At 43.0% G+C, this 18267-nt stretch overlaps 1 protein-coding gene across 1 annotated transcript in view; it reads left to right on the top strand.

The window, feature by feature from the left end:
- LOC119465348 (uncharacterized) overlaps nucleotides 1–18267 on the top strand; it is a 54559-nt gene that overhangs the window by 3079 nt on the left and 33213 nt on the right. Inside the window, exons 2-3 of the mRNA XM_037726137.2 lie at nucleotides 8684–8907; nucleotides 9698–10651. Coding sequence (XP_037582065.1) covers nucleotides 8780–8907; nucleotides 9698–10651 — 1082 coding nt within the window. The 5' untranslated portion in view covers nucleotides 8684–8779. The remainder of the gene's footprint in view (nucleotides 1–8683; nucleotides 8908–9697; nucleotides 10652–18267) is intronic.

Genomic DNA, 18267 nt, shown 5'->3' with positions numbered 1-18267 from the left:
GCTAAGTGTCTCCCTGATTTCATGCTGCAGTCTTTCTTTTCATATAACAATATGTGTCAACTCAACTGGGAGAAAGTAGTTTTGAGGTAGATGGGGGGGTACAGCTAGACAAGTCTTTAGCTGGCTTGTGTGGGCACTTACTTTCTGTGCACCAGCACCTTAGGACAGGAACAACCTTATAGATAACTCTATCCGCTCGAGCTTTGTGAGCATGAGCTTAACCTTAACTGTTTTACGAGCTTACTCAATCGTAATATGCTGGAAAACAGAAAAAGGAGCGCTCGTGTAAGCTAGCTGAAGATTTCGCCGGCTGTACTTGGCTTCAGAATTCTTACTCGTACTCACTACAGTGGCCCTATGACCATGTGATTCTGCTGCCAAGCAGAATAGCACAAATATAAGAATTCTCGGCTGTGCCAACGACATTCTTAGAGGGACAGAAGGCATAGATGATGAGATACTGAGATTTCAGTGCACATTAAAAACATAAGTGGTCATAACTGAAACATTGAGATCAGCTAGATCAATAAATTTTTCTGGAATTACAAAAGGGCCAGCCTTACCATTAGTGGAGGCTCGCATTGTCAGAAACGACAAACTATTTGCCTATCACACACACAGAAGTAAGATCCTAAGCATGAAATTTGTCTTGACTTTGATCATCATTAGCAGAGTACAACAAGCTTTTACTATTCCACATCCTTTACTATGCATGATGCAGTGGCGCAATGACGGAGGGGGGGGGGGGGGTTGTAACCCCCCCCCTGAAGCCGACCTAACCCCCCCTTTTGTTTTACCCCTTTTCTTTCCTTGCGCATTTAAGTACTGCAACTAAGATGTCAGACGCGCAATCGTCTGCACACTCGCAAAAAGCACCTTTTCTGACAATTTCCCGTGAAGAAATTGAAATTGGTGCTGTTGAGATGGTATTGGCAAACTGTCAACCCCCCCCCCCCCCCCCCCTGGCAGAGATCCTGGGTGCGCTACTGACATGATGATTCCGGTGCATGTGGGTGTCAGTCTCTGTCCAACACTGTGGTTTTTATATGGGATACAGCTAAGGGTGGAAGTTATGAGCATTCTGGATGGCATGTCTCGAGGTCCCCTTAGCTCTTTCCTTATTTACTAGTAGCTTAGTGAGTATGACGCGCATTTCAGCTGTAGGAAGTACATGGTGCGATCCCCACCGCCGGACACCCAACCATTTATGAGACAGGTACAAGTAGCCAGGCGTGCAGCTTTACAGGGATGCATCGCTAGGGAGAGAGCTAGGGAACCAAGACAAACAGAACACCAAACAACTCGAAAAAAGGAGTCTGGCGGTCCCATGCTGCCAACTTCCCAATAGGTAGGTGACCTTCGAAGCGCCTGGACCTTCTGTAGTTGCCGAGCACCTGGCTGGAAGCACGCTTATACCTGCTTTACGGGTAGGTGCCCGGTGGCAGCACTCGTCTGCCTCCCACAGCAGCGGCAGATGCTCGACTATTTCACTGAAGCTGTGGAGGGAGAAGGGTTGCCCAAAGACCTTCGCCAATCTCTACAGGGCCCCCTTCCGAGATGAGATCCCATATAAACAATCGAGCACCAGGTTGTGGTGCATCTCTATCTATTAGAAAAAAAAAAAACTGTGGTCTTCCTGCTGGCACTAGGATTCGAACTTAGTACCTCCCTAATACGAGGCAAATGCTCTACCATTTCACTACCGCTACTAGTACCGTCAGTCTCTACCTTGGGGTGATTACAAGGAAGGCAAGGTCATAGTCATTTGTGCAGTCAACATGCCACACTGATGTAAAAACACACACCTATTGAGTTATACAAAACCAAAATTCATATCTAAAGCATGTTAAAAATCACATTTTCTTTATCAACAAATAGAATTGGGTAAGGCATTCCACACCTCTATCACATCAGGAAATAAAAAAAGACTAACAAAGCCTTTAAGTGTGTGATAAGTAAGGCTGAAGATCCTTGTGGTATTTTGCTCTAGCTGGCTTGCTATAGAAATTGATTTACTTGAAATAATGCTTTTCAACACACTTTGAAATGCAACTGTCGGCATTCTATGAGATGTCGGCATTCTATGAGAAACACCACATGCTATACAGCTAAGTAAGTGGCTGCACTTGAAGTCTTGTTATAGTCTAGTACTTCACTCAGGGAAGTCTTGAAAGGTAGAACTTGAGTATGAGATATAGTTAAACTTGGCCTCCACTGTGCATTGAACTTCCTGAAGTGGAATGGTGGGAAACATGCACTCTAATTGGTTTAGGTGCACGCTATTTAAATGTCAGCTGCTGTGAAAGCTCAGCAGATTTTGTCTGATTGACCGACTTTTTGTGTTACTTTACAGATGTCTCAAACTTTCACTTATTCACTGGAGAGAACATTGTTTTGATTGCTCTAGTTTATCCGCACTTAATTCAATTTCCTTGGTGCTTTCGTTCTTAGCCACTTCAACTCATTGGGGTTATGAGAACATATACAGTTGAACCTCATTGTACCCAGTATTTCTTTATGAGCATATATTTGTAACGTGCTAATAATGCTGAGAAACAGATTGTCGTGGCAGCTTCCATGTCTAGGCAAGGCATGCGTGTTTTTACTTTGGTATATCTGATAATTATGTCGGTTTGTTATGTTCAGGTTTAACTGTATACAAGATATGGCACAGATTGTTCCCATCGCATGGAGCTTTTGCTCGGACAAGAGTGAGGTGTCATTGTCATACTGACCTTCAGCAGTAGCTTGCCTATCCCTTGGTTCTTTTACTTCAACATAGCCTATCCAGACATCTTATTCATTAGATATGTTGTAGATCATGTCTGAAAAATTTGTTGCTTGCTCAAAGTGCCTGATCTAGGCGAGGTTTCTTTAAGACTGGGATATACAATGTGTTGCTTACCTTGACAGTCATCTCTTCAAAAACCTAAAATAAAGGTGAAAGAAGCAATCAGCAAATGAGCTGTTACGATGGGTTGTAACAAATGTTTCTACTTCATTGGTGATGTGCAGCTGTTCATCTTTGCTGAGAAACTGCTTCCCCACATAACATTGACATCATCTTGACAAATGTTAGTCACATCATATTGCACAATAGTTCCTTTATCCTGCTGTAAAAGCCAGTTACAACAAAATTTTACTTTCACCATATTGGTGTAGTATATACTATTGAAGCAACTTTGGCCGTAGTGGAGGGCCGGTAATTGTCTGATTTTCTTATTAACAGATTTTAAGTAGCACCTAAGCAGGTGATGTGCACACCTGTATGTTAGCAGATATGGTGGATATTGTCGATCATCTGGTTCTCTCTATTTAATGTTAGTCTAATTTACGTGCTTAATTACTTGACTAGTACCTATAGTCATTTTAAAATGGACTCCTCTGATAAGGAAATCATTTCAATAATCACATCTTTCCTATCTTTCAAGAATTTCCAACTCATTTTCTGAATCACCCTGTATACGTATATAACAAATGCATTTTTTTGCTTCCGCGACCCTTCATCGTTATGACAAGCTTCAAATGCACGTTTGTGACGAGTGGGGCTAGCATTGACAAACTGGCTTTGTGCTCAAAACCAGTGTATAAGAATGGGCATTGGAGCAACACTGACTGTGATTGACTTGTGGTGGCCACTCAGATATATCATGGGCATGCAATGTGCTTCTTATTGGTAAATGAAAAACTTGAATTTGGCCTCAGCTTCATCAAGTCAATGCTACCGTCAGCCTATGGCAACCTCCAACTCTAAAGGCACTCGTGGTAGTAGTAATTCGTTATATTTTGGAGCAAGAAAAAAGGGTAACAAGGAGAGGATGGGTTGGTAGCCATCGTAACTGTTTCACTTTGCAGTGGACACTTGAACTGTCCCATAGCCGTAGGAATGATAAAGGGTGAGGGAATGCATAGGGGAGGGGGAAGTTACAATACAAGAGACGTGAAGAACATGGGAAAACATTTGTGAGAACAAGGGAAAATAACTACACATACTCAAAAAGTTCTGCAAGAACACATAAACAGTCATGTAGGATTCTCTTAGCATAAATACATGAAAGTTTTTGAGGACGCATGCTAGAGGCAGTCTGAGTGGTGAACCAATACAGGAAGGAAAATGATGACACTTAGTCAAGCTGTCTGCCATGCCACACAGCAGTGACATATATACTCTTAACGTTTGCTTTTCAAAATGTGCTTGAGGGGGGGGGGGGGGGGGGCAAGCCTCTGGCTTGTGTCAGATTGCTGTCATTCTTCTGACATTCTTGTGCAACTGACGTATCTCAATGCGTTTTATTGTCCAGGTGAATCATAATTACCATGAATGCCTCGATGTGAATTTTTTGAAGGGTACTTCTACAATTGTCTGTTTATGGGTTGCGTTCACTTTGGTGTTGCTATGCAAGCTGCCTGTGAACACTGGAATTCCAGGACGATGTGCCAAGTTCTCAGTTGCTGGACATATTTTCACTCTTTGAGTTACGAAACCATGGGAAGCAGGAACAGGTGCATTGTTACACGCAGCATGACACACTACACATTGCATATGTGATGAGCATGACAGTTCTGAGTCATCCATCTAGGGTTAAATAAAAAAATGTTAGCTTCCTAAGGCTGTGCTTCCTGTTAGCTTCCTTATTGCAGGCTATGCATGCAGGCACGTCACACAACCACTTATGTGGTCAGGTAGCCAACAAGCAAGCGCTTGTGCGTTTTTGAGTGGCACCACTTTGGTTGTACAGACAGAATTCCACTCATCTGACTGTTCATTGTGTAACCCTTAAAATACAAGTTCCCAGATTGTGCCTCTTATGGAATTTCAGTCTTGGATGAGAATGCAATTTTTTTTTCTTTGTTGCAAAGTTTTCATGTACAGCCAACTTCTAATAATTCGACCTTGACAAGGACACCGAAATTAATTGAATAGTTTGGCAGACCGAAAATGGCCAGACATAGCAGTGTTTCATTTGGCAGTATTTACCCGATTCTGAAATGCCCCCTGATCTCATGCACACCTAGTTTTTATGGAATAAAAGTAAAACACTAATGTGGAAATGACAGGGTTTGAATGACTAACATATAAAAAACACTAGAGTTTCTAATCACTTATGTAGAAATGACATTAAAGCTCCTAAATACAGTTAAACCTGCTTATAATGAATTCCCGGATATAACAAAGTTTTTCTATTCCCCGCCGTCACTCCATAGAAGCACATGTATTTGAGAGCTCTACGTAACGAAGTGGCAGCGGGAAACCCCCTCGAAATAATGAATTTTCCCCGCCAACAACCTAGAGATTTCACCCCAAATTTTATCATTTTTGCACAAGCAGCAACCGGAAGCACCTTCTCCGCCGTGACGGAATGCGAAGCGAGCGAATGTGCGAGGCGGGCCTGAATCCCTCGACCCGGCGATCTTGCCGCCGCGGGCGTGACCTTTCGCCCTCCCTTCATTCAAACCTGATCCTGCCGCTTGCTGTAGCTGGCCTAGCCCGCCAAGCCGGCACTCTTCTTTTCCAGTTGATCTTGCCGACACGCTGGCAGACGCTGCGACACATCACACTCGATGAGCGAGGACACGCACTGTCAAACGCTGGCGGCATGTGGAAGCGCCACTGCAGAAGCGAGCGAAGTGACCTTCGTGCTGTTGTCTATCGCCGAGAACACAGCACGCACAAAGCTACGAGCCGCCGACGCACCTACACTGCCTAGACTCTGCCCCAACGCAGATCGCTTTCAAGATAGGCCCGCGCGCCGCCGCCGCGTAGTACGCAATTGATGCCAGAGTACAGTCTGGCATCAACTGTGTACTGCAGTTGATGCCATCGCGCGCAATTGATGCCAGAGTACAGTCCACCCGCTATCCCTCCCCCCTCGCTCCCTCGCCGGTGCCTTGAGTGCAACAGAAGAAAGCGCGCATCCTCCCTGCTTTTCTTTCTTGCGTGCGCAAGATTTAGACGCCGTTGTCGGCTCCCCTCGCACGTTTTCACTCGCCCACGGGGTGCAGCGACTGCGTTATCGCCCTTGGACTTTACACAGAACATTTATGAGCCAAAACCAATTTTAGGGCCACACCGCGTCATAGACACCACCTTTAGATAGCAAATACTGATCTCAAGGGCCATACTTTTGCTGGCGGAAACCGAAAATACGTCATAGTTGTCGCCCCCGGCACTTTGGGCGGCCATTGCCATTGTCAAGCCACCAAGCTAAGCGACATGAGAAGTCAAAATGGCCGCTCGGGCCGGCGCGGGGTGGCAGTTCGCAACGTATGATGCGGGAACGGTCTCACAGTTGCGACGTAACAGCAGGATTACCAATGCATTGGGTTCTATGGGAGCTGTGCCAGGAGCAGTCGAAAACCACGTAACAGCTGGGAAAACGCAGCACCCGGGAACGTAACAACGGGGTTCTACTGTAACACTATACGATGCTACGACGCCATCGTGACGCTCGCTCTTCGTTTCCAATGCCTCACACTTGTGCGAAACGACACGCGTCCATGCATCCAGTACCTGGTGTGACATTCCAAGCATGAGTGCTTCGACGAAAACGGAAAACAGGTGCGCATTATAATCGAGGGCGTGTTAGAATCGAGTAAATACGGTAAGCGTTTCTTTTTCGAATTTTCGTGCTGAACCTGGATATAACGAAATCCTCTATATAATGAAGTTTTTTGGGAATTTGTCAATTTCGTTATATCCAGATTTAACTGTACTGCATTCATTGGGGTCATCATTTAGGGGTGGCATGTTTGTGCTACCCGCCGTGGTGGTGTAGTGGTGCTGGTGGTGCGCTGGTATGCCTGAGGTTGCGGGATCAAATCCCGGGCACGGCGACCACATTTTGATAGGGGCAAAATGCAAAAATGCCAGTACACCATGCATTGGATGCACGTTAAAGAACCCCAGGGGGTTAATACCAAGTCTCCCACTGCGGCGTGCCTCATAATCGTATTGTGGTTTTGGCATGTGAAGCCCCAGAATTTAATTTTAAATGAATTTTTATGTTTCTGCTGGCCACTCAAGCTCAAATTGTTCAGCAAATGCTAATTTCAGGTTAAACATAATGTAAGTTCTGGCCCATAGAAAGAAATGTATGGGCACCTTTATTTGGAATCGCATTAGTCTTGAATTAACAAAATTCCAGTGTAGGGGAAAAAACAGCACACACAGAAAGAAGGTACAGACAGGACTGGAGGTTTATTTTAGAAAGGTGGAATATAATGGCCATGATATTTACATGCCTGCACAAATCGAGGGTTGTCTATTTCATTTTTATTACTGGTCAAGGATTGTTGGCTGATGCAAATATAATTTCCTTTTTTTTTTTTTGATGTGACAGGTCTCTAAGATTTAACGTTTTGTGGAAGTGGCAATATACTATATACCATGTTTAACCACCACATTCAGCGTTTACCAACTTGCCAAGTTTTTCATTTTACTTAACATGACTTTCATATAGCAGCGCAGCTTTCTTTCTGTGTTTGCAGCTGAACTTGTTTAATTCTTTAAGAAACTACTACAATTTATTAATGTCTTTTAATAAATTTTTGAATACACTGGCACTTAATTGAAGCTCGTGGCTCCTGATTAAATGACACAGAAATCATTTGGATGATTTTCATCCATGACATTTGTCGCACTCAATTCTTGAGTTTTCTGATTTGTCAAATAAGCAGTCTTTGCTCTATTTAGGGAAGTTATCTAAACTGCCCAACCACAGTTAGCTGTGGCACTTCAAAGTGCTGCTTATGTTTCTTCCTTTTCATTTTTAATAGCTGTTGCAGTTGGATTAAAGTGCAGCATCATTGCATTTTGTAATTACAAAATCTTAGCTTACTTTCTACTAAATATTTGACCACAACTTTTGTCTGTATCATTTTTTTTTTAATTTCCATTCAACAACAAAACTGTCTGCCTCCTAACAAGCTACAGCAGGAAGCAATGTGTCAACTGAAGACATCTATCAATATTTTCACATTTCAGTAATAGAACGTGACAAAGAACTTTGTAGATGAGAACTGTTTAGTAGGTGAACTTGTGCCCCCGGAAGGAAGTACAAGTATAGGCAGTGATAGCGGAAACATTTGCAGCAAGGATGGTATTTGTTGGGTCAAAGGATGTCAACAATCATTCAGTATGCTTTCCTCACATTCATTGTCTGCTGGCATCATACATTTGTTACTAAATATTGAGCCTTGTCAGTTCCCCTTATTCTTCTTTATTTTATGTGTTGCCTCGAATGCTGTTGTATAGCCGGCACGAAGGATATAGGACAGGAACATAAACACAGAAACAAAAGGATGCTGCTTGTCGCATCTGTATTTTTTTTCTATGTCACTGTTTTTTGCACCGGCTGCACCAAGGCATCTACGCACGAAGATGCCCAACAAGCTTTTTTAGGCTTCCATGAATGTTGAAAACAAAGCATGACTCACAGTTGTGCAATATTTTCACAATACACACACAAAGAAAAAAAAGACTATCGCATTTTCTTTGCCTGTGTCTTGTTATAACTGCGCACGAAGAAAATGTGATTGTGTTTTCTTCGCGTGTGTCTCCTGTGGGGAACTATGCAGTGCTATATCACATCTATGATCAAGAACCGGCTGGCCTATTATATGCAGCCGTTTAGTTTCGAAATAAATGCCTTCATTGTAGACGTGTGCGCGTGTTTTCGTTCAGGCTGTTAGGTGGTAGGCGAACAGCAGCGGTTTGCGGGAGGCTTCCACCTGCAAAGGCCGCCACCTCCCTGGGTGCTGTTGCAGCTTTGCCCCCGCCATGGCGACGGACAATGGTGTATCCGCCAACGGACTTGCGTCGCATCCATCGTCAGAGCCACCGCACATCCTGCCGGGAAGCAGGAAAGGCAGCGGAGAAGACCTCGTGACCACTTCAGCTGCTGCAGGGTGAGCTGCTCAGGGAGTTCTTGGAATTGAAATTGTGTGTTGTTGAGCACAAGTTGTAGGTTCAATTAGCAGTGGCGGTGGCCTCATTCTAATGGGAGCAGAATGCAAGGAAGGCTGGTGTTAGGTTTAGGTGTGTAAGCAAGCATACTGAATTGTCTGTTTTGTTTGTCTGTTTATCTAAAGCCTGCATGTTTATGGGAAGTCGGTGTTTTGTATTGGGGATGTCCCGTCCTAATTTATTGTTGTGCTGGGAGAGTGACAGTCATGAGAGGAGTTCGGGAAAAACTGACCATACCCTCCGAGTTTGTAGTATGCACCGTGCTATGTGAATTGCAGGCACACAATTGTGAAGGAAACCTTTATCATTCTCATTATCACTCTTGGTTATTGATCATCAGTTATAATTTGCTGGTTACCAAGCTCTTAAAGGCCGCTTGGGGCATAGTTCAATACAAAACTTTACTACAGGACAATTTGTGTTGTGGCCACTCAGCCTTCATAGGCATGATGTAAAGAGGGTGGATTTTAATTGCCTTGGCTACACAGTAATGTAATCTAAATGATATGTTAATTGAAACAAATTATAACATGTTACATTAATTATTGTGATGTGTGATGATACCATAACCAGGCATTAGGTGCAGTCTAATCTTAGAATTTAGCATCTATGGATGAATCTAGGCATTACACATACTGCCAAATCTGAAAATAAAAATGCAGCTTTATTCATGATTGATCTTGCTGTTGTAGTGTACATGTCATTTTGTCTCACACATGCCCTTTACTGCAGGTCACCCTGCGGACCTCTGGTTATTCCTGTAGCCTGCCAGAGCTCAAGTCCAAATGGGGATACACGCTATTCAGAAGACACGATCATCAAGGTTGCAGATGACGGCATAATTGCACCGGTTCCAAGCTGCGGTGACCTGTGCAGTTCGGGAGCTGCAGGCGTTGCACCCAATCCAACAGAATGCAGTCCTGCACAGCAGTCTCCTAATGGTGCGACTCCTCCTGCGAGTTCAGGTGTACCTGCTTTGTCAATGCTTGAAGAACCTAGTTCCAGACTGCAAGCTCCAGATGGCTCTGCAACAACAGTGGTTGATTCGCCAAAGGGGGGTGAGGAGAGGGCTGCCACTGATGTGGCAGACTGTGTCTCGAGACCTATCCAGGAGTGTTCTCCAGGGTCAGCAATGACAACCTCATTGAGCAATGGCATTCTACCTAAGGCAGATGGCGCTGCTGTCTCGGAAATGCAGAACACCGCTGGCTCAGAAACTAAAGTGGAGTCTCCCAGTAGGAGCCACATTTTTGAACCACTGCAAAATGGGAAGTTGCCCGAACAGCTCCCAAGTGGTGGCTCTCCGCTTCGCTCCGGTGACAGAGGACTTCAAGAGTCACCCAGAGTACAACAGACGACTTCTCCTGAGTCGCCGAGAGAAAACGGCAAGCGGTCGCCGTGCTGCAATGGGAGGGAGGAAGTGCGGACACTGGTCGTTAGCCAAGCCGTTACTGGGGGTAGTCCGAGGGCTCGGGGTTGCGAGCCAGTGCCAGATGCAGGGTCAGAGACCGCTGGAAAGAAGCACTGTGCTGCTGTGCCCAATGGGGACGTGGGGTTGAGGTGTGTCCGAGACAGTGCTGACGTCGGCAGTGACAAGACTGTGCTTCCAGCACAATCTGTCCTTCCAGAAGGCAGGAGGCGCAGTGCTTCAGACGGGGCGGTGCAGGAGAACGGCTGGGCACAAAGGTGAGAGATCGGTCAACTTTCCAGGTCCGAGAGTTAACTTTTGTCTTTGTCATTGTTGGAGTATCACTTTGATGAGGCATTCCTGTTCATTCACATGTACATGCTGGAAAGAGCACTGACAACTTAGATCATTTGGATTCTTAACGCAGGAGTACTTTACTGCTTTTTAATGGTTTGCTGAAGCATTGCTCTTGTAAGACTCGCATAGGAAGCACAAACCTTTTGCTTTGTGGATAAGCTCCTCCTATTGAATGCTTTTATTCGTAAATATTATCAATGACTCTTTAGGAGGACTAAGCATGGTGCTCTGTAATCTAGCGTTTAGCTGCCAAACCACATAACTGCATATGGCCAAAACTGTCCTATTAATTTTATCTTGTTCTATAAATCTTAAGAAATACTAACACGGTTCACGAGAACATGCAGAAAACTGTGATGTGGTTCTTTCTAGTGCACATGTAATCTTCTGTCTTTAATTGAAGGCGTGCCTGTAATGCCAAGCAGCCCTTGCATAGAGTTGCAGATAATCTCATGCATGTGTTTATATCACCCATGAAAAAATGGGAGAACTAGACGCTCACGGAAGGAGACGCGACGAATACATGTCCTGACCATTTATTTGCTGGTGTTTACAAGTATGTACCAGCTTGCCTAGCAAGAAATCTATATGTGACCACTTCTGCGATTGCATGATACACCCTGTAGCTCACATGCACACACGCTGACGTGTTGGTGTTGAGCTTCCACAGTGTGGTTTTTGTTCAAAGAAAAGACGAGAGCCAACAATGCATAGTGTTTAGCAAGAAGCTCAAACAAGCATGCGCGTGAAGCAAATGAAATTCCTACAGAATTTAAGGCAATTGTTTCACGCATATTCCACTGCAGATAATTTACTGACTGATTACTCTTGTTTAAGTGGAATCATGCTGAAACTAAAGCCATTCTTCTTTTTTGCCTGTATTGATCTTAAAATTGGTTAGGTTGGTGGTTGGATTGGTGGAATGAATGTTCAAACATGGAAAGCTCCATTTCTTTAACCCTTTAAAATCCGAACTTCATTCCCGCAAAAACACATGAAAGTTCCTAACTTTCTTTCTGAGCTGATTTGTTGCATGTAATGTTCTCATTAAAATTAAGATATTAATTGTATGGTTGATCATTCCTATTCAATTAAAACTTTGAGTACATCAGCAGAGAGTTTTTCTCAAAGTACTTAATAGTCTGCAATGTTCTCGGCTCTTAAGACAGCGTCAGTGTAAAGTGCACAATAATGAGTGTCAGTGCCTAAAGCCAGCAGTTCTCAGCGAAACGATCTGATATGCATGACCTGTTGCCTCAGGGCAAAACAAAGTGTGCTCTGATTGAGTAGGATTTGGTGTTTGCATAATTTGTACAAACTGACAGGGACAAGTACAGTGTTGGCTTGGGGGTTAAAGGGAATGATGTTGGAAACATTGATTTTGGCTAGGTCCGTGTCAACAGTTGCAACAAAAGCAATAAAGCGTAATCAGACGTTATCTTTGGTGTGGCTTGTCATTCTGGAACGTCTTTTGTTGGTCTCATTCCAGAAAAGCACTGTAGTGCCTAGGAGTGCACACATGCAACAAAAACGGCAACTGAGCTCGCAAAATGTGTTTACTGGGGCGCAGTTGACCTCTGCGCGAAGGAAGGTAAACAAACGGAGGCTTTCCAAACAAGCCCAAGCTAGGCACTTGTGGGTGAACTGTTCAGTACCTGCCTGGCGTCTCCATATACACGCCGCTTGTCATAACTGCGAGATGAGCTTGTGCATAAACTGGCCACCTGGCATGTTTCCAACGAACTGCTGAAGCGATAAACACACGCACGGTGTTGTAATGGTATTGTAAACTGATGACTACCATAAAGCCACTGTGCAATAGAGCGCAAAAAACAGGAGACAGCAAGTGGGTGGCAGAAAGCCATAAAAATAAATGTATTCAGCAGGAGGTGTAGTTGCTATCTCTCTTGACGTGCATCTTTTGTATATAAGTAAATTTCTTTGCTTATTCTGTGCTTTGTGCTGAACGTGTATGCCATTAAAAGCCAAAGTTGCAGCAAAGTGGTCACTGCCATAACTTTTAAGCTGATGAGTAGTAAGAGTGTGAATGCAGTTTTTCTGTGAATGTTTACAGCTATTTTTCTGAGGCGTTCCTTGCTTTCTGTATTGATGTCTGTGCGGTAATAGCACCACCAAGTCAGTAATGAAGGTGACAAGTTATGATCGCCCTTTCCAGGCATCAAGATAAACTGTTTTCACTTGTGTATGATGGCTTATGTTTTCATAATACAGCCTAATAGGTACACATTTCTTTCTTGTGTATTGCTCCAGCTTGCTGTTATCATATTATCGTTTATTAATTTTTGAAATTGTTGCATGACTGGTAAGAAGTTTTTGTCTCAACAGAGTTGTGTATTGCCATGAGATACCACTGTAACGCATGGTGTTTGATACATGTCATAAAATTTGAACGACAGAACAGTTTTGTGGCTGTCATACTCGGTTTTCTGAGCACGAAGTCGCGGGATCGAATCCTGGCCACAGCGGCCGCACTTCGATAAGGCGAAATGCACAAAACATCCTTGTACTTAGATTTAGGTGCATGTTAAAGAACCCCAGGGGGTCCAAATCAATCCAGAGTCCCCCACTACGGCGTGCCTCATAATCAGATAGTGGTTTTGGCACGCAAAACCCCGTAATTTAATTTAAATACTCACTTTTGTCAATTAAGAGTATAGGTAGTTATGAATATCAAATGATCGTCAAGGTGGCTCCCTCTTTATTTAAGGGAAAAAGTGACTAAACTTACATTTCTATTCAATTTCTTTAAAGCGGGGACTAAAAAAATAACCTTTATTATAATGAAGTTACATTTGACGCAGAAATACCTTCATTATAACGGATATTCATTATAAACATACATTCGTTTCACACTAATAATAATTAGGAAAATTTTTGATTTCATTCGTTAAATTCGGTAATTCATTATATCAATGCTTGTCATATTAAGGTTCGACTTACTGCAGAAGCAGTGCATGACATTGTATTTGTAGCCCTGAACAAATCTTTGGAAATGGTTACAGATGTATTTTGTTGCATGCAGTTGGAGGTATTCAGGTAGACTGGCAGAGGGCAAAAATAAGTTTGGAAAGCACAACTGTTGATTTGGGCAAACTTGTATCCACTGAACTATAATAGAATTCAAGTGAGTAATAATTATTCTGGCAAGCTTGATCAGTAGTTGTGATTTCTAGGTTACACAGCTGCCTTAATCACAATTATATGCAAGGCCCATTGGCACCCATCTTGCTAGAAGCTTCTTCTTTCTGGGGTTTTACGTGCCAAAACAAGTTCTGATTATGAGGCACGTCATAGTGAACTATCTTGACGTATGAACAATCGATAGCATAAGAGTGGCTTTCGCAAAAGTGAAAGTGTAATAGCAGTGAACAGTTATCAATTGAATGACAGTATAACAATAGACTCTCTATCTGTACTGCAGGTGAGGTTATCGTGCATTCTTGATCACACTGCAGTCATTGCGATAATTTCTTATAATATTGATTGATTGATTAATGGGTTTTAATGGCGCAAGGGCCAGTTCTGGCCAAAGAGCACCATTATTATCACATTTATGTGATAATGGGTCTTTCTTCTTAGAAACTACAGCACTCATGGTGTAATAATCCAGAACCTTGAGTGTGCCTCGCACAAAAGTGAAAGTAAAATAGCACACTGAAGGCACATTGAAAAACAAGATATCAGTAGCAAAATAATACAAGTAAAGTATAAGTGGCAGAATAGCTTTTCTATGCTGCCACCTAAAAATGTATATTATTTTCTTAGGAAAATTATTCTACACAAATGATGTTAAGCTCAGTCAAATAAGCCTTTATTTCCTTTGGCCATTGTGGTAAATTTGACTAACAGAGGTGTGATGTAGCTTGTTTTTCAAATATTCAGTATTCCAAGTATTCAGGGAAGTTGACACAGCACTGGAAATATATGTTGGCTTGTGAATTAGGTTCACTAAAGACGTTTCGTAAAAATGCCCCGCACTAGGTTCGGGCTGCGAAATGGAAGAAACAAAAACAAATGTGACACTAAGATTGTTTATCGCTGATTGCACTCTCTTTTTTCACAATTTTCCAGCAGTAATATTCAAGTGAAGGCAGCAGTTGTGGTTTTTTGCCATTTATGTATGAATTTTCATATGTTTTGATTCCGTTTGCAAACATTAAAAAGTTAACTTACTCCTAAACATCTAATGTCTGCTGAACATACTTTACGTGCGTCTTATTACACATTGCAGCTCAACATAAGTCTGTCATCGCTATCAATGGCTTGTTTAGGTTTGCTGCAGGATGAATTGCTCTCCCATCGACCCTCCGTTTGCATCTTCTTTGTCAGCCAACCTATTCTATACATGTGTACTTCCTAACCTTGTCATGGAAAATCTTCAACAAAAGGAGCAAACGCTTGTGTCCATTTTGCTAACAGCGTGAAGAAGATGGGTAATTGAAGGCCTTGATTTCTTTTTCAGTTACAACCTCAGATATCCGATAGACAGTGAAGCCAAATTTAGCAAATGGAAATGTAGACATAATCTAAACATGGAATGGACGAGAAGACAACTTGTTATGTGGACGCGGAACCTATATCTTCTGCATTATGCACGTCATGCCCCAACATTGATCTACTGCCGAATTCACTCCCCCCAGCCACTTTCTTGGGTATTTGTGCATGTTTACTAGAGGTAACCCTCGAAGTGTTAGCTAGCACCATTCACGGCGATGGTGGTAGATGTGGAACATTCTTTCACCACAGGCCTCACATAGCGTGTGAACTTAGGAGCATGCCTGTCAACAATGTGAGTATACAGTGTGTGGCAATTACAGCAAGTTGGGCAGGTTGAAAGAGTTCATTGCAATGGATAAACAGTGCAAAAATGTAGTGTGGACTGCAAAGGAGAAATAGATGTTCAAGGGTTTATTGCCTTGAGGCCTGGAGTTAGTGTTTTGTGGATGCCGTTAAACGCAGCGAAAAAAATTCGAAATTTCAACCAGCTCTGTTGCCTGTTTCTATTTAGGGTGAGCATGCTAACAACGTGTCAAAGCACAAATTTAAGTCCAAGGAATCAATTGACATCTAGAGGGGATAACTTCTCTGTGAATAGTTTGTGAACAGAATGCTGCGTTTTGGTGTTGCGTGGCTTGTCTTGCTTGGCTGTGACAAATTTGAGGGTAGGCAGTGGAGATATGAAATATTCCTGCATATTCTGCAGAGGTGTTCACTTTGCTGCTCACCAGATAACTCACACTTGATGTGGACACAAGTGCTCAAACACAATAGGAGATAAGGAGGGGCCCCACTCCTGATTGCTGAAGGTGATAACATTGTCGTGAACAAAAATGTGTACAAAGCATTTAATGACTCCCCATCTAGGAAAATCGGGGCTGGGTGGACCAGACCAGTGAGTACAAGGGCCCATTCTTTTGTCTCTGGCATGACATGGTTTTTGACAGCGACAAGGGCACGCCTGGAGTTGTGAAATTTAGTGCATTCCATTCTAGTCACTGTCTGTGTGCAGATGTCAAAGATGGGGAACATGCCACCGCGGGATTTAACTACTCGTCCATCAAGAGTTGCTTTGGGGACCAGTTAATTAGTTTTTGTGGTGCTTGAGGTTTGTGTGTGGACTTTCTTTATAAGGAAAAAAAAAAAACATGGCATTGAATTTTTTGACAATTCGGTTGTAGTGAAGGTAAATCAATAACTGTGGTTAGCATGACATATATATATATATATATAAGCAAAATAAAAGAAAAAGCTAGACAGCTGTACTTTGAAGTGAAGTCGTTGTGTAGCATGTTACAAAGGAATAACATAGAAAATGAATGAGAGATGCCTTCCCTGGATTTGTTATTCCAGCTCGCCCAAATTGGATCCATGTTTTGATATCCTGGCCATACTTGAAAAGAAAGGTGTACAATCATTGCATTCTACCAGTACTAACATATGCGGCAGAAACTGGGAGACCTCACAACGAGCGATGTAACGAAAAATGTTAGGCGAAACGGTAAGAGAGAAGACAGCTGTGTGGATTAGAGAGCAAACAGGGGATAATCTAGTTGACATTAGGAGGGAGAAAATGACATATGCGGCAGAAACTTGGAGACCTCACAACGAGCGATGTAACGAAAAATGTTAGGCGAAACGGTAAGAGAAAAGACAGCTGTGTGGATTAGAGAGCAAACAGGGGATAATCTAGTTGACATTAGGAGGGAGAAATGGAGCTGGGCAGGCCACCTAATGCGTGGGGCAGGTAACCTATGGTCTATTAAAGTTGGAGTCGGTGCGAAGAGAAGGCAAGCGCAGTTGCGAACAGCAGAGAATTAAGTGGTAACGAAATTAGGAAATTTGCAGGCATAACTTGGACTCTGCTAGTGCAGGTTAGGCGTAATTGGAGATTGCTGGCTGGGGCCTTTATCCTGCAGTGAACATAAATAGGATGATGATGGAATCTCTGGCACTACACGTCTGCGCTTTTCACGTTAGTCGTGCCCTCTTTTCCTACCACCCCACATTTTGTACAATGCACCTCAGGCAGTCCTTGCAGAAATCATTTGAAATTTCTCTCGGGTTCCTCTGATCTGTTTTTAGTACTGTTAACGTTCGTCACCGTAGTTGATATGGACTCACCATGGTGGCTCCATAGCCCTGATGTTTTGCTGCTAGGCGCATGGTCATGGGTTCAATTTTCAGCACTGGCTGTTGCATTCTGACGTAGCCAGAAATCCAAAAAAGAACACTCGCATACTGCGCTTTCAGCACTTATTAAGGAACTCCATCTGGCGGAAATTAATTCAGAGCCCCCTCCCACCCTGCCCCCTTCCTGCTATGGTGTTTTTGTGACACATTGGGACGTTATACTCCATCACCCAACTCATGGCATGGAGATCTCATGGCACAGTTTTAGAGTGCCTGGCTTGCATCTTGGAGGAATATAGCTGGAATCTGCCCAGAATACGGTCAGACCAGGTTATAGCAAACAAGCTTATGCTCAAATGTAGTTCGATATATTTGGTAATTCAATATACCCAAACTCACCCGTAACGAACCTAAATGAACTTTTTCATTATATACGGATTTGCTATATCAAGTGGAGAAAAGAACCCAAAAAGGAATCCACTAATTGAAAACAACACTATGTGGAGTAGGCAGTAATTTTTTCCTGTGCCCGAACGGTCTCCTCAGCATCATTAAAAATGGTGTTCGCAATGCATGACATTGTGTGGACCTGCTGCACTCTACTTCTCTTATTGTCAGCACAGTTCTGGTGCAGACACCTTGAGTTCAATATATCTAATGGCCAATTCTTTATGAGGGGGTTATTTTACTTAAGTATCAGTTAGTAAGCTTGAAGGGTTTGATATTGAAAAATTGAAAATGTTTTGCTTTATCCGGGTCTCTATATTAGGGTTCAAGTGTGTTTTTGTAGCAACTAGGCTGTCAATGGCTAGCTCTACAATTGCTTCCGTTGCTTTCGAGGCTACATTGCTGTGGACTCAATATCTCACCATCAACTGCTGCCAAA

The sequence above is a fragment of the Dermacentor silvarum genome, chromosome 9, assembly GCF_013339745.2.
Source record: "Dermacentor silvarum isolate Dsil-2018 chromosome 9, BIME_Dsil_1.4, whole genome shotgun sequence".
Lineage (NCBI taxonomy): Eukaryota > Metazoa > Arthropoda > Arachnida > Ixodida > Ixodidae > Dermacentor > Dermacentor silvarum.
The sequence above is the reverse complement of the archived record's forward strand: the minus strand, read 5'-3'. Positions and strand labels throughout refer to the sequence as shown.